At 37.0% G+C, this 17,925-nt stretch overlaps 2 protein-coding genes across 2 annotated transcripts in view; one reads left to right on the top strand and one right to left on the bottom strand.

The window, feature by feature from the left end:
- Positions 1–4,241: 4,241 nt before the first annotated feature.
- nell3 (NELL (neural EGFL like) family member 3) lies at positions 4,242–11,688 on the bottom strand. Its single transcript, XM_066718083.1, has 5 exons — positions 11,596–11,688; positions 10,688–11,248; positions 7,581–8,119; positions 6,852–6,918; positions 4,242–6,532 (listed from the first exon to the last, which is right to left on the bottom strand). The coding sequence occupies exons 2-5, from the start codon at positions 11,235–11,237 to the stop codon at positions 5,013–5,015; spliced, it is 2,676 nt and encodes an 891-aa protein (XP_066574180.1). The 5' UTR covers positions 11,238–11,248; positions 11,596–11,688; the 3' UTR covers positions 4,242–5,012.
- Positions 11,689–15,949: 4,261 nt separating this feature from the next.
- apbb1ip (amyloid beta (A4) precursor protein-binding, family B, member 1 interacting protein) overlaps positions 15,950–17,925 on the top strand; it is a 31,418-nt gene continuing 29,442 nt past the window's right edge. The window contains exon 1 of the mRNA XM_066717990.1: positions 15,950–16,136. The gene's annotated coding sequence lies outside the window, so the exon portion shown is untranslated. The remainder of the gene's footprint in view (positions 16,137–17,925) is intronic.

Genomic DNA, 17,925 nt, shown 5'->3' with positions numbered 1-17,925 from the left:
TGAATACAATTTCTGTTGGATTACAGCTTCACCACCACATCTCTCCCTAAACAAAACATCTGTGCTACTGTACATAATAATGGAGGAAACCTTAGTGATTTAATGACACTGTTGTATTTATAATTTTTAATTGGACCTCCCATGCATAATGAGGAACAGATTTCAAACATACACAGGAAGGGGAAGCAGACCCCCAAACTATACATTAACTTTACCAAACGTAGAATTATGCTATAAATTAACCATGAGGCAATATCCCTCATGCTCTCTTTGTGGAAGGGCAACTAATGTGCTGGCATTTTACTTGAACTGACGTATCACGTTCTGGTTAAATACAGGCAGATCACCAGTAATAGAGCTTATTGTTTGTAATTACTCTTTACATGGAATGGAAATGGGATTTTTACAACCAAATGAAAAGGTTCTCTTATACTCGATGAAATAGAAACATTCACCACAGTTGTTTATATACTCACTGCTTGAACCTCTGGTCTATAATCACATAATCCTGTTTACTGTCACAATTTAACATCATCAACATCATCATCATTATCATAAGAAGAAGTTATTATGTTATTATGATTATGATTATGTAAAAAACCTGCTGTAGAAGCTGTACATATTTATCTTCATTTTGTATCATATTTGTTTTGCGCAAATTTGCTTGTAATTCAATTTGTTACATAAACTGCAAAATGTCTTCCTCTAGACAAAGTTAACCAAACCCATATGTCTTTAACCTAAAGAGCTGTTCCTGTGTTCAAGAGGCCCTTGTTAACTTATATCCAGAAAAATGTATATCTCTAATAAGGTCAAGACCTTCTGCAGTCACTTTGCTACCTTAGAGCTTTCCTTTTGACCAGAAAAACTCATTATAGGACCATCCTGTAGCATGTACATTTGAAGACCATATGAATCTGTGAAATAAGAGTGATTTAACACCTGGGAAATATTATATCTGTCCTGTTCTTCTGATTTCTGTTGCTGAATTCTACAGTCCCAAGCCTTAAATTGTTTAGTACTATGTGAAATATTTATTAACATTATAAAATGAAATTTAAAAAAAAACATAAATAGATAAATACAAAAATAAAATATTGAATGGGAATGAAATAGAAAACATATGGTCACTTGTTGGTGGGCAATTATAGTTTTGGGATTCACACCACTTCATTCACTGGAAAAAAAAACACAAAGCTAAACAGACGAGGAGGTTTCCTCTTCCCCCGAGTCCGATACTCATTCACCATGTCAGTGGCAGAGGCACCAGGCGTGAGTTTGTCAGGAGTCAGCTGTTATCAGCCCTGTGACTGTCCATAGCTTGGCATCTATGCATATATGCAATTAATGACAACTGTTGTGTTCGCTTCATAATGCAGTTGATAAAAGCTTTTTGTATTTTTGTACATTTAAAGAAGATGTGAGGCCCACTTAATGCAAAAAGAAAAGCCATGGGAGGTTGCAATAACACAATTAATTGATTTCTAGTTCTTTACAGTAAAGTTCACAAATCTGTATTGGTTAAGTCCCGTCACTCCGATACAATATGTTTCATTAAACCTGCTTTAATTCAATAATGGGGCAGGATTGAACAGTATTAATCAGTGATGCCTCATAACAAATAAAGAGATTCCTAAGTAAGATGATATGTTTTAAACAGGCCCTTGACTGCCTGTTGCATTTAGATTCATATCATCCAAAGGTTTTGTTATAAAGCACGTATAGCAAAGGTTTAAAAGTGACTTTTGAATTCATACTGACATACAGGAAATGTGTCGTAACAAAACTCACATCTGTTGCTATTTATTGAACAAAGCTGTAATAAATGCTGTATGCATGCATTGCAAAACAATGATTGTTTCTTGCTTTTATAATAATGTCATAATAAAAATAAGTTGAATTTCAAATCAAAGCTGTCATATACATTGTAAAATGTTATCCCTCTTGACCTCAAAAATGTGTTTATGCAGTAGAGAAAAACTAATATATTTAACTATAAAACCATCGCAGAGTCCTTATTATTTTCTTCATAAGCAGGGTACAGACTTTCATTTGATCTATAACATAAACCAGCTGGAGCATTACTCCTAGACCACCTGTTGTTAATTTGTTTTACAGGCAGAAACCTTTTATATTTCTCACTGCTCAAGAGGGGAGAGTTTACTATTCCAAAATTATTAGTCAGGTGATGCCCAACAGTGCTTTTTAACATTTGTATTGTTCTTAGGAATTACATCTTCAAAATACAATAATGTTTATACAACGGATTATCAATTTTGGCAACAGTGTTTTAAAATAAATGTTACTTTATGTCCATTAAGCTTCTAAAATGACTGATGATATCAGTATTGCAATTGCCTGCATGTATCAATGTGTGTAAATGATGTTTGCATATAATCAGAAAATACTTTACTATTTAACACTATTATGTGTAGTATCAGGAACATTGTAATGTAAAATAAAACTGAATGTTAGTCCCAGCGGGGTTAGACACCAATGCACTCACTATCATCTTCAAAACCATTAGTTATGCACCAGAAGTTGACAGTTGATACATGTACAACCAGACCATGACCCGCCAACATCCCCGACCTCTCATCCAAAGGTGAAGAATAGCTTGTTTTTAAACAGCAGGATATCAGCCTGGCACCAATGCTTAAGCTGACCCCCCCCCCCCCAAAAAAAAAGTCACATCTCTCACTACTTTCCGTAATCCAGCCCTGCAACCCTCCAGCTTCGAGCTGCTACTTTTCCCCCAGACGGCCCATGTGTTGCTCAAGAAGTATGGTTCTAATAAAAGCCACGCACATGAAGTCTGTACTGCCTTGGTGCCTTTGAGTTCAGAGATACTTCTGTTTTTTCTGAGACTCCATGGGTCATAGCTGTAAAAGGCATCCCATAATGATATAGTGCATTGTTCCTCAGTAGTTGTATATTCGCTGCGGATTACTCATGTTGTGAGACGTGAGAATGAATCCAAAATCAGACGCACAGTATTCACCCAGTAAAAAGTCCTGTCTGAGTCTGCTGCTAGTGGGAGATTGTGATCCGGGGGCCCCTGCTCTCTCAGCGCCCTTTAGCATTCCCCAGTCTCTGCTGTTTTGGTTCTTAAACACAATACGCTCCACACAGACGTCACGGTTCTCAATACAGCTTACTATCTCTAGTTTCACGCTGCTGGCTGAAAAGGGGGGTATGAATCAGCCAAAATCAATAAATTCCCTGATGTCTCTAGAATTTGCCTTCAAGGTTACAGCAATGGGAAGTGTAATTTTACCAAATGGCCACAATAAAGGCGTCACTTGTTTATCCATCATTATATATATTGTTGATTGTTAGCCAATATAATGTTAGACCTGCATATTAATCGAGTAAATATTAATATTAATGTCTAATCATTAATTGACCACACCTTGGATTTCTCAAGCCTCAGGACCTTTGCTGAGTGCAGGGATCCTTTGTAGCTGTCAGCTGTTTCTCTATATGTATTTTTTAATACCAAATAAACATTGTATTGATTCATCATTATGTACTGAAGATTACTTACAAATTGGTGATCCAGCCAGGTAGGGATTTTTGCAAAACAAGTTGTTCTGAGGGACTGTTTATACCTGATGATGAAGCTGAAACAACAGGCTTCAGTTATGAGAGACTAATACTGTGTGTGCTACAATCTGTTGATCTGTGGTTTCCTGGTGAATAGGAATAAAGTATTAAGATTCATGAATTTGGTGCTGTCTCCTGGGAAATGAAAGAGCCTGCTGAGGGGAGTTGGGTGTCACAGGTCCACGCCTTTTATTAAATATAAGGTGGCATAGTCACTTGATTTAAATTGAGGTGAGTGGCACCTTCTACACTCCAGGGTGTCATTGTAATATCTAGGTATTTTCATCTCTTGGGATCCATTCTAAAACATTTGTCCATCTTTGATCGGTTCTTCTTGCTGAGTGCCTTCTCGCTTTTGAATGATGTCACACACTTTTGTTTGTTCTCAGATCCATCTCATATCATTCAAATATAGTTAAACCAGTGTTCTAAGTATGCATTACACCAACTGCAGTAATTATGAGAAAACATATTTTACACCTGGCAAACTTTGACTGGATTTTATTCATATAAGAATATACTTATGGATAATTCTCACTTGCATAGTTCTGAAGCACTGGATATGTAATGCCATCCAATATTTCCAATTGTTATGGGTTTCTTTTTTGGGGGGGGGGAAAAAATATCACTTCATATAGTTTAACCCTTTGCAATGGGTTATATAAATTGTATTCCACAGTATGCTGAAACATAACTTACAAAAAACAAAAAAAACATATACCACATTTAAGAAAATATAGTTATGTTATAAACAATAACAGATTACTGAACAATGGTATTGATAGAATTGAATTATTTTTGTTCATGGTGTTGGTTGATGATATATTTAATGCAGTTGGCAAACATTAAATATAGAAATAGGAAAACAAGAAATCACACAGGTATACAGTGACATTTGTTTTCCTTGCAAAATGCAAATGTAAATGTGAGCTATGGAGCTTTAAGCTAACAGTACTTTAACAACAAACTCCCTATTGAGGATTATAAAATGAAAATAAATGATACAAAATAAGATATTCCCTCAAATACTTGTTCATTATTCAACCAGCTTATGTACTTCAAAAAATCAGTACTGATATGTCAATTATTAATTTAAAACTCCACTGCTTAAATGCAGAAAATATATTTCTTCATTGGAACATTATATCCCTTGAACTGAAGCACCGAAAAGTTATAATGCCAAATAAAAAACATGTACTATATACCATTAATATATATCTCATATGTATAATTATACATGTGTATATATCATGTGTATATATATATGTTTAATGATCCTATAGTACATAACTGCAGTTTTTGAGAAAAAAAATTCTTGAGCAAATCCTTTAAAAATGATTGTGCTTCTGTGTCCTAAAAATTGGTTTGTGCAAAAAAGTAATTTATTGATGGTGATATGCAGAAGATCATGATGCTACCCACAGAATGGACAGATATGTGCCTCGTTCATGAGTGATCTGGTTGATCCGCCCCCGCACACAGTCCAGTGTGATGTAAACCATCGTCCCGTTGTGCACATCAAAGGATGTGCGGAGGCCCAAACTTGTCCACTCGCTCCCCTCCAGCATATGCCCTCCAATCTGCTGTGCAATAGCTGTCGCCTGCATTTGATCTCCCAGCTGGCGATGAAGCATGAGCTTCACAACGTTGCAAGAGTGGATCAGCTTCAGATTGAAAGCCAGGCTTGCTACCCCAGTCTCCCGAAATATGAAGTACCTCCGGGCAAACTGTCCCGAGCTGAGGAGCTGGATCTGTTCCTCGTTTGGTGTCACTTGCTGAAAGCACAGGACTTTGTTTCTTACAGCGCCCGTGGGCAATCCAGCTCTGGAGACCGTGGCAGAAAGAGCCATGGAGACTGCAGATGGGATCCAGATGAGGCTTAATGTGCTGATGCCAGAGTTGTCTCCAAAATATCTGATGTTACACTGAGAAGGAGAAAGGATCTCAAAGCTGAGTATGTTTCCTGCACCAACCTTAGCTGCGCCGGACAAAGAGATTGACGTGTCTCTGTAATTTACTCCAGACTTGAATACGTGCATTAATTCTGTGTTTGTCCCATTCCTGTTAATGTAGGAAATTAATGAATATCCTTCCCGGACACAGTTGTGGCCCATGGAATACAGTGCCTGCTGGAAAACAAACTTCACAACCCCACTCTCTGTGAAGCGCACTCCTCTACTGTCGTGGGACAGGCTGATCATATAGGGGTCTGAAACGGAAATCACCTTGAAAGCAGGCCTGTAGTTGGTCTGATACTGCACTGACATTGACATCTGTGCTGTCATTGCAACTGCACCTGTGTCGTGAGACAGCCAAAACAGGCTGAAGGGGGTGTTGAGATCGTACACGTGAAGGTCCTTGCTCTGATTACAGAACTGATTGGGGCTTTTCAGGAAAAGGGACAGCATATAGTTGGGCTCCACTTCAGCTGTGCTACTTACACTGACGCTTTGAAAGTACTTGCCGTCAGGCTGTTCAATACGGATGCCGCTCAGTTCCCACCCTTCCTCGCTGTTATTCAGCTTCATGGAGAGCTGAAGAAAGTTCCTGCAGCTGTGTTTCAACGCAAAGTTGTGATCCGCCCATATTAGTCCGTGCTGCTGAAATATCAGCTTGCCATCTTCATTGGAAGTCAAGTCGGTCTCTTCTTTTGCCTGAATGTTGAGGTACAGCCCTGAATAGATGTTATCGGCTTGGGAATTGGCTGGAGGCACTGTGACCAAAGCAGACCAGGACTGGGAAAGCTTGGTCTCCGAACTGACAGCACAAATGGTGTCACTTGCGGTTGAGCAAGGAAAGGCCACCGCTTGCCCTAAACAGTCGTCACAGGCCTGGCATTCCTGGAGCTCTCTGTTGAAGAAGTAGCCATGTCCACACACGCCAGCAGAAGCGTCTCTTTCAGAAACTCCAAGACACCTGAAACCGCCTGATTGAAAAAGATTGAAAATAAATAAATTGAAGCACTATGATGGAATATCAGTGAAAAGACAGTAGCTCAGCCACTCTGTATATGATTTCCTTTACCAGATGCATTTCAAATATACATTTCACATTTCTGCAGTTCAATTTATAAAGAGTTTATGTGCAAGAAATATCTAGGCCACCCCAGGACTGAATGTGTGTTCTGAGTGATGCAGTGTGTTGGAAGCAATGTAAAAAATAAATGTGGTCTTCCAGATTCATCTATAGAAACTGTTGCCGAACTAAGAATTGTACTGGAAACAAATACAAAAAAAGAATCTTACCTGGAGTGTTAAGACATTTAACTCGCTCTCCACATAGGCTGGGTAATTCGATGCATTCATCCCTATCCTAAAGGAAATGGAAACATAAAATCACTTTCATTATCCTGTGAAACAACGGTATGTGTCTTTAAACACCTGACATCCTGTGTGTTATTTTATTGTATTCTGTTTTACTGTTCAATGCTCTCAAAGTAATTTTTGTGTTATGATTTCACCTCAACAAATAATAGTTGCTATTAATTTACTGATGGCAAGTCAAGCAAGCGATTTTTACAGAGTGTGCTATACTTCCCAATACAAACCTGTGCATTTCATAAAACCTTCTGTGAACGTAAGAGCAATTTATGGACATGGATTATGTTCAAAAGCCATTTGCATGGATTTTATGCATAGTCTGTGTATTTCCCAAATCAAATGAAGCACACCATAAACAGAATCCACTGGTGGACAGCAAACAGCCATCAAACTGCAGTGTATTCTTCACTGCAGTTTCTCATTTTAAAGATGGTTTCTATTTCTTGACCACAATTTTTAAATGCAGTAAAGAAACTCTATAGAAGAAACACTGCCCTAAAACCAAAAGCAGACTTATTTTAAAATATTAAAATTAAAAGAAGGTTCTTTCACTTAAATTCTGTTCTTGTGCTCAAGAAGGGATGGCAATTCACTTCAGTCCTGTTTCTTTCAAAATAACTAAGGCACAGCCCTTGGAGGTGGGGGATGTACTACCTGGCATATCCGATCTGCATTCAAGGAGCATTCGGACACCAGGAAAAAGCCAGGCGGACACATGGTGCACTTCTCGCACTGGGGCGGGTCGCTCTGGAAGTCGCAGTACTCCTCCGTTGCGCAGGCACTGCACTCGAGCAGCGGGCCTCCCACGTCAATCACCTTGGCGTCAACGTCAACTTTGTGCACCGCGTAGGACTTCTGAAGGTGGCTGCGCACCTGATTCTGCAGTCCCTGAAGGTGGCTTTCAAAATAGCTCTGGATATCTCCCTGCAGGCTCTGGAAAGACATTTGCTTGACGGTCTCAAATAGCATGCTGTACTGAACCTTCACTAGGTCCATCTGCTCATACATTTTCCTCTGCTGCTCCAGGATTTCCCTTTGCTGGTTAATCAGTGTGCTTTGCTGTGAAGTGAGTCTCTGCTGTAAGTCTGTGATGACTGTTTGCTGGCTTTTTAGTGCTTCAATAAATGTCTCCTGCCCTTTGGCAAGCTGCAACTGAAGAATGAGGGCATCTTCAGAGGGAACCTCATTCTCCCCTGTAAAATTATAAAAGGTGTTCAGTACATGTAAAATGAATCACATCTAATGAGTCTCTGTCACAGTGAAGGTATGTTTTACATTGATTTATGATTTTATCGCTTTTTGCTAAGTAGAATCTTCCAATCAAACACCCTATAATGAAATGTTATGGGTCAATGCACAAGAAAAAGGTATTAATCTATGTTACCTGGGACCAAAGAAACTGGGCATCTGAGTGCAAAATCATTTAACACTTTTCAGAAAATTAGCCATTGCCCTTGAATATGTTTTCCAAACATGACCTGATTAATGAACTTTCATATCTACCAATGATCTTATAAAAGATCTGTACCAAATGTGTGCCATTCAGAGGGTAAATGGGCAAGACAAGTGACTTAAGTGCCTTTGAGGGTCTGGTAGTAGGTGCTTCCATAAAAACCTGGGGTGTAGTCGATCAACTCACAAGCCTACATGTGAAAACTTGTTTGTACACGCATTTACACGATAAAGATCATTTGAATCTTGATTTATTAAGGCAACAGTTGGTCTATTTCTGCATTTGAAATGTTAGTTAGACTGGACCAGGGCTGGAGACTCTTATAAAGACAAACTACAGAAAAGCACAAGTTCGTCTGTGAAGCCTAGAAAATGCTATTTCTGCTAGTAAGAAATTTGGATGACCATAATACTGTGTTACATAAATCCTGAACTGGATTCCAGAAGGTAAGAACTTCTAGTAGACCACATACAAAACAAGAAACTGTATTATGCTAGATTACAAGTGGGAGTTCAGTTCAATACACTGAAATTCCCATCCAGAACTAATGAAAAACAAATAGTATGTAAGGTAGGGGTTTGATATGCTTAGGCCCCCCAGAGAACTGAGCTGGAATGAAAACCAGATACAAAGGGAGATGAATGAGGAGCACTGCCCTATCCTGCCTCGGTACCCTGCCCTGATATAACTATAGTATTTGTTCACATTACATTCCAAGGAATACAACAAAGATTATTTGTATGACACTGTAATAAAAACAAATTACATTCCTGATACTGTATAGATGAAGCAGAATGGAATATAAGTAAATGTCCACATATTGTATAAAAGGAAAGGCAGAGATCTAGGACGATGCTGCTCAAGGGGACCTCACATGTCCCCGCTGTGCTGTGCGGTTTGTGGAGTCTGAAGATTCCCCCGTCCCAACTCAAGCAGACAGGGGACTGAGGAGGAAGTTGTTTGTCCCTACAGAGTCCTGTTCACCAAAACCAGGGAGAGGAGGGCGTACAAGCTCATCAGTGAATACGCATACACCCATGCCCTGCACATCTCCCGCTACAATGCGCCGGAGCTGCTGGCAGGATGTTATTGGTTTTTTTGTTTTTTTGCTTTGCTCCTGAAATGGCTAAATATACACAAATACACGTATAGTAAGGTTTAACATATGATAAATAGTATATCAGTGACACGTAAATTAACACAGAAATTTAACACCGCACCACTTGAAAATGTATTCGGTTTTTAAATCATCCTTTGTAGGTTACAATGGAATTAATATCCATTAATACTGACTATGTTCCACAGAGGGATCTGCTTTTTACTTTGTTTCAATTTCAGCTGCTCTACATATTGAACCATCTGTACTCAGGCCAAAAAACAAAAACAAAAGTGAAGTTCATGCCTCCAGAAAGTGTTTCATCTACAAATCAAAGTTTACATTTTTGGGCAAGCAATCAAAGACTGTACTGCCAAGTACACATGTTCGCAATCTGATGTTTTGGAACTGTCCATGAGGAATATTATTTCAATAAATTAAAGATATTTGTATAGTCTAATGTGAAAAGTTATTGAGTAATTGGATATTATGATTATGATGCTTAATATTATAATTTATTTCTGCAGTTATTTATAATTGTACAAAAAGTATTCTGACATTGTTTCAAAATAATGAATCCTTGGGATCACTGATTTAAACACTATGTCGTTGTTGTTGTGATATTTAGATTTGTATCTAATCCCACAAAAGACTAACCAACCGATTGCTTTAAAGGGACATAAAACGTGGTATACAAACTGTTAAAAAAACATCCAGGTAACATCCATGCAGACTTTAAAAAAATGTCTGTTTCAGATTTGTACGGTTTTAAGGCCTTCAAATTAATATAAACATATATAAATATAACATAAATATCAACTGGCATTTGTAAATATTAATAATTAGTTGCCAGATCATGTCAATTCAACCCATTATCAACCCAGACTATCTTACATGGGGCCCCAACAATTTAATCAAAACATATGGATGTAGAGCTCAAATTAATGGATATATTCTACATAAATAAGGTATTTATATATAGGCCTACAGAGAAGTATGAATTGTATTATTATTATTATTAGTATTATTGCACTACTACTACTATTAATACTACTAATAATAATTATATATATATATATATATATATATATATATATATATATATATATATATATATATATATATATATATATATACACACACACACACACACACACACACATTTTTGAGTATATAATGTAGCCACAATTACCAACATGAAATCTAATTAACCTGGTTTAATGTCACACGTCAGCTGCACCCCCAGAGGAGATCCTCCCACTTCCGACGCCGGATACCCAAAGTCGGGGAACTCCTGCAGAAACTGGGCAGCCCTGTCCGGCATGTGGACCAGGGTGGGCTGGCCGTGGGCATCCTCGGGGCCAGAGGGGCAGGTTTCCCCCACACACGGGCGAGGTCTTGGCCTCAGTCGTATCCTCAGGGGTAGTTTGCACTCGATGCCTTTACAGTCGCTGGTGTCGTTGTGTCTGGCGTGCTCAGCTCCACAGTGCGCCCCCGTGCATCCCGAGCTGCCCGCCTCCGACACCCGCCTGTCCGCGGCTCCCCTGGCGCTGCCCGCTGTCTGTGCGTGGAGAGAGCGGTGGGTGTGAGCGGCGGTCCTGCTGGGGAGGCTGGCACGGACAGGGTGCTGGTGGTCCGGGGTGCCCTGCGCCGCCCGGTAACAGGGCGCCCCCCGGCACAGCTCTGCGCCTCCCCGGTCTGCGCCTGCAAGCGCGGCCACTGCGCCAAGCGCGAAGAGCAGCGCGGCTGTGGGGACAGGCATGTTGTCTCCACCTGGAAACAACGCAAACAAGTTAGCGATCAGACACAACACACACTGGATACACTGTGTCACGTTTAACCTGTTTTTATGAATATGAGCCGAAGCCAACATGCAAATGAAAAATAAAACAAGCTCAATGTGTATATTGTATATGTGATAGCATCACTACGGCGAAAACACTAACATTGCATTGTTGTATTCACTTTTTTTGGAAAAAGGTATTTGAAAAAAAAACAAAAAAACGCTTCTATTTTAAATGATGGTCAAATGATTTCCACTTGCCAGAAAGTGTACTGCACTGATCACATATGTTTCTAGACATTGTAATCTCTTATATAGAAGACGTATAGAAAATTACCTGAAACTCCTTAATAGGTTCCCTGTTGGTTAGTCAGTAAATATTTACAAAATGAGACGAATGAACGTCTTTTCTCCAGCAGTTTCTGACACTCAGAGGAGTTTGGAGAGGAGGTCAGGATGTGGCATTCCAAAGACTTCATTAGCATCAGGTTTCCCCAGCTTTCTGTTAACCATGTGTTTGCCACTGCTATTCATTCCTCCACTATGCACTCCTTCACATCATTATTAGATGTTTTTTTTATGTAATGAGAATCTCTTATATTTTTTCTCCTTAAGAATACAACTCGCCTTAAAAAAAAAAAAAAGTTGTGATATATATGTCTAGGGTACATTTAATCAAGCCTGAGTTACTATGAAAAATGATGTATTTTAAAATAAATAAATGTATGAGTAATGTAAGTTCAAATAAGTAATCCAGGAAACAACTGATGCAATTGTTCAAGTCATATAACAGTAATGGGGAAAATGCTTGACCATTCCTATAGTTACTGGTAATTAATAATTAAGTGATATTATTAGTCCCTAGATCAATTCCATTAGTTCATGGATGAAGTCTTCCTTTACCACAAGCAGTAGTAATCTGCATATGTAACATATGACCACTTGGATTCTATTGCAGTATAATCATATGATTTGTGTTCTGTATGGTCTACTCAATCACTTTATTTGAATTATAATTATTTTAAATGCTCACCTTACATTGACATCAGAATATGATAACTTTGAATTGGTACAACGGTGAAACTGTTATCCCTGATTTATTTATTGTTATCCATGATAATTGATCGTAGTTTATTTTATTTATGGCAAGTTTTGTCATTTTTTAATGTAAATGCCCATTAGAACAATGCAGTAATGGTTGCCATATCATAATTCAATCTGAGATATAACATCTTCCTCAAGCCCATTAAACTTGATATAATGCAGTGTTCATAAATTGACTGGATCCAGGCCAACAACCTGTTAATACACTGTATACCATATATCGTGTATTTCAAATGTGGTTTATGTGATTGCACACACAATAATGAATAACTATAAAGAGAAAAAACAATATATTCATTTTAATCAATTCCTTACTTCTCCCAAATGTTATCAATTGGTCTTTTTTATATTTATATCTTAGCCTTTGAAACATTTACATTTTTAAAAAACATTTTCCAACTTAGCACTCATCTGTTGGAGCAGGATAACATCAAAAAACTCTATTTCTGACCATGTAGCAGATGAAAAAAATAGGAATTGATGTCTCACACTGCCCATGTACTGTGGTTCCTTTTTAAAGCCTTACTATAATCATTTTTTTGTTTGTTTTTTTAAATACCAGAGTACATTATGTTTAAATGTACCCAAATTCCATGTTTATTTAACATATAAATAGTGATCCGTATTTACACTAATTTATTGAACAACATTTTAACATTGCCACAATAGAAATACAGGTCTGTGCAATTGTTTGCTTTTCACAAAAAAAAGAGGTGTGGAGAAAGTGATTCTGCTCAGTCCGCCCTCTCTCGAAGTATGCGATGCCTGTACATAAATATTTATTATTGAGCCGATCTCCTGTACATCCATTACATCCTGTTATTGGCTTTTCTTGCTGTAGATTGCTAACCACAATCAAGAAAGCCAGTAAAATGTACAATGACGTTAAAAGCAAGTGGTTTGACTTTGTGGCAGCACCACCCACAGACTTTTTTTTAATCGAAGTTGAAATAACAGATGGTGTTCTCTCACATCTTATTTCAGCAGAGGCCGCTGGTGCTCTTCTGTATCATTAGAGGGTTTGAGAAATAACGAAAGGTGTGTTGTTTTATATGTTTTAAAAGGATCTGAACCATTTTCAGCACAACCTCAATCACAAACGGGTATACAATATATTTCTGTAGATAAATCAGTGTAAACGTCTTCAGGATGTCATGCAAATATAAATGTCCTGATGTTGTGGAAGACAAGTAACAAGTCTGAAATCTGTTAAATCTGTTAAAATGTAAAAACAGTTTATTTAAAATATGCCAATATCTGCTTCTGTTTGTTAGTGGCTTAACATCCACATTATTTTGCAACTATGACCCAAGGAAAATACATTGATAAGAGGCTTAACATTAGCAGATGTCTGTTCCTATTTCAGTAAATATTTCTTTTTTTTTCTTTACTGATAAAAATGAAGGTGTAAAGGAGCAAAATCACCAGTTAAAAATAAAACAAAATCTTTTTAAAATTTTAAAATATGTTTGGATTCTGTGGCCAAATAAGACCTTTGTTATTCTTCATCCTTTCTATAACTTGCCTAACTTTCAAACTGACTGCATTGTGGATTATAGAAGACTGTTACTGGAAGAATGGGGTTAATCATGTCATAATCACGTGTTCCTCTTTTACAGAGGCTTTTAGTTTAATCCTTCCCAAAATTGATATGAAAGATGATACAGTGGCATTATGATTTTGTTGCGGATTACAATAATATTTATTTCAGCCTTATTGAGGACACTGTGAGTAGCTATAGATATAACTGAAACCCCACATTTTCACTAAACTTCTAGAAGGGAGATATGTCAGCGATCTGAGCTGAAAGTCCTCATTGATATTAAACGGAGAGAAGAGTAAAAAGCCTTTTGCAATTCTACAAATCATGTTCAACAAAGAACAATACAGCATATTCATACTGACCAAGCCTAAATATGTCATAAAAAAACAGTAATAATTATAATAATAAAAAAACCTGGGGCTATCTGTTCCGCTTGTAACCGCAGATTCACCTTTTAGGTACTTTCCGAGGGTGCTATTGTGTTGTGTGTCCAGGACAGCCGAGCCACAGTTTTCCCTGTACACTTATAAGGCACGTACACTGATATGGCTGATAACATCCTCTCAATTCACACACTGATTGTATTCTTTGTTTTAGTGAGATCACAGAATGAGGGCCTTGATATGTGATACAACCATAATAACTTACCTTTGAGAAAGTGATACAGAACCATCTTGTCTGAAAACAGTTACGGCAGTGCTGCCCAAACCCAATCCTCGAGGGCCCCTATCCAACAGGTTTTATAGGTAACCTTTAATTATCAATATCTTAACACCTGCAAGCATTTCAATGTGATCAATTTAGCAGGTAATTTGTGAAATAAAGTTATGTAGATATTTGGCCCTCAATGACCAGAATTCCCTTAATTGAACAAGTGAATTGCTTAATTGATCATTAACTTGTGTTCCCTGTAATTAGTGATTTAGGTTGAGTGACATAAAACTTACTGGATAGGGGCTCTCCAGGACTGTGTTTGGGCACCACTGAGATATGTCATGAAAACAAATGAAAATAATACATTTAATGTTAACAGATATTGACATATCACCAGATTAGAGTTTAAAAATAATACATTTCATGGAAAGGACTGATACATCCTAATCGCAGCTCTAAAGGTAGGTAGGGATGGTGGAAATGCATGTCAGAATGCCCATGTATAATTGAGGTGTACAAAAGTTGAGGGTATCAGCTGTGAGACTAACTTAAGGGATGCTTACACTCATGTTTATTTAATGGATGGCGTCTCAAGACACAGCTCCGGGACCTGGTCGGATGTCTTTGGTTTCCGATGGATATTTATGTTGATGACCTGTAGCTATACACAGGGTGGTCTGATTTTCCCTGAGGAACTATAAGACCTGTAATAAAAATAAAAATAATAAAATCATCATCATAATCATCATAACAATCATAATGATAGTGTTATCCTCAGTGTTTCGAATAATAAGTGTTACAGTATATTACATTAAGTTCCCTTTCTTGCACAATTCAGTAAGTTATCTATGCAACCCAGTCCTTTTCTCTTCTTGTTTTTCTTGTGCAATGATTATTATATCCCTTCCTCTTTTCTATTGCTCTATGAAATCCCCTCAAAACATCAATGAGAATCAATTACAGTTGATACAAACATAGGGGATGGAACTTTAAGGGTATTTTTAAATTAATATTTCCCTAAGAGATTTGTCACTATTACTATTATTTGTTACTGACTGCCATTATGATTACTTTTTTCTCCTTGGGCTGTGCGTGTAATCCAGTACAGTATAGGGGAGGTTCGGTTTGTCAACGGAAACTACATTCAGTCCTAATCTATCTGATTAAATTATATTTTTTGACTTACCAACAAACAAGCACATGATCAGTGGACATTAGGCTCCTGCTATGGAGGGACTTCTATTTTTTTTTTTAAAATAGTAAGGAATAGTATAGGAGATAGTATAATGTAAGTTAAAAAAATAAAATAAATTATGGAAAAAAATTTGCAATATCAGGTTAAAAAAATAAATATTTTATTTTAAAATATTGTTTTAGAAAATATCTGATTTTAAAGCCTGTTTTTGCAGCTCTTTATACTGTCTGTTGATTTGACAAGCCTTGTTGAAACTTCCGCAAAAGACAGGAAACTGACAAGCGGTAACTGTCAGAGATATCTCTCACTCAGCACAACAGGGCTCTGTGGTAGAACCCCATGAATTCTTTTAAAATAATATTACTCTGATTGAGTTAATAAGGTAAGATTTTTCATTAACATTCTCCTTTTTGTTGGTTTGTTACTCTGCTGATACATAGGTCAAAGGTCTACCAGTAGAATGCAGTTGATAGTATTATATTTTATAACTCATGTCCTAGTGTTTACTTTTTTAAACATTTGAAATGAATCAGCTATTTAATTTCCATTTAGTTTACTTCATGTCTCTGTTTTTAACATGGTGTGCAGAAGACGTACAGGATTTATTTTGACTTGCTTTGATAAAGCCTTCTGTAGTTTTGCATGTGGCAGAATCTTGTCTCAATGTCACAGGGCATTTGACTTGACTGTGAAATTATCCTAATCGAAGGAATAAGGGTTGTCATTGTGTGATTTTTACATGAATAGTTCAAACATTTGAAATATATGTCAGATGTTGAGTAGATCTGGATTTGTATCTTCATTTGAGTTTATTTGGGGTGTGTTTTATTTGTAAACTATCACATTTTAGATAGTAAGCCTTTATGTACAGTGTTGCGCTTCTCTTTTCAAATAATTAGAAAAATAGGAAACACTGTTTTTGCCAGGTTCTCCTTTTCATGCAATTCTTTAAATAAATGCAGGAGGTAGTAGGACATTTCTCTACATAATTACTTTCATTTATTTGCTTTGTGGAACAATATACCCATTAAAACTAAAAGTGGATTTCATTTTTAAAGCAAGTTGGTCCAGCAGGGTGGTCTATCTCTGCTACTGTAAGATATGAAGATATTATTCTGAAAATTATTTGTCAAGTAGGAATTCTTCATAAAGGTTTTACAAAGGTTTGATACATTTATTATGAAATTATATTATTATATCAATATTTCCTTTGAAAAGGTAGATTTTGCACTCAAATGTGAATGTGCAATGATAGTTTTGTGTGAAAAGTAAGAACCTTCCTTTGACTTCACTAATTTTCAGACTGAATCTCTAAGACAGGTTATTTCTATACCTGAATGAAATCTCCACACAGTATTCTGTTCAAAGCTTTTGAGGGTTGCAAAACGTTTTCTATGCCAAAACTGAACGTAGTATTTTTAAATGCAGTTGCTGAAGTGCTTCATGTACTTTTAAGATTATTTTCAAACATCTAAACATCTGTTGGCAAATGTAAATGGGCAATACAAGTGGCAAACAATGTAATCTTGCCCATTTAGAGGTCTGACTAACGAAAGCAGGACATTTTTATAACAAAACATTGCTTTTGAATTTCTTTGGTGGTGAAATTGAATTCACAAATATGACATGAGTCTCTAATTACAAATTAAATGTGTAAATCACATAGAGAATACTCTCTCATCTCACAAAGATCATCAAAGTTAAGAAACAATATATAGAATTACTCTGTCAGTTTGTTCTGACTATGGAACAGCAATGATCAGCCAATGAAAGATAACATGGTAACAAACAAGTGGCATGACTGTTAGTTTCAGATAAGATACCCGTACATTCTTTCTTGTCATCATGAGTCATGGTGTACACTGACAAAGAAAAAATTATATATATATATATATATATATACACATATCAATTTGTTTTAAAATATTCCATGTTCTTAGTCTGAATAACTGAATATGATTTGACTGTTTTCCCAAACCAAATACATTCTGGAGAGCAACTTTAAACCATTTCTATAATGTAAACATGTACCAGTCAGTTCAGAAGCAATCCAAACCTGCTCTTCCAAATACCAAAGCATCATAGGAAGTGACTGTAGCAAAGACACAACCATTCCAATTATCAGGGCTGCGACAAGGAGTACATACAGATTCGGATAACAATACAGATTG

This window comes from Amia ocellicauda, chromosome 2 (assembly GCF_036373705.1).
Source record: "Amia ocellicauda isolate fAmiCal2 chromosome 2, fAmiCal2.hap1, whole genome shotgun sequence".
NCBI classification, from domain to species: domain Eukaryota; kingdom Metazoa; phylum Chordata; class Actinopteri; order Amiiformes; family Amiidae; genus Amia; species Amia ocellicauda.
This window is presented reverse-complemented; position numbering and strand designations above follow the sequence as displayed.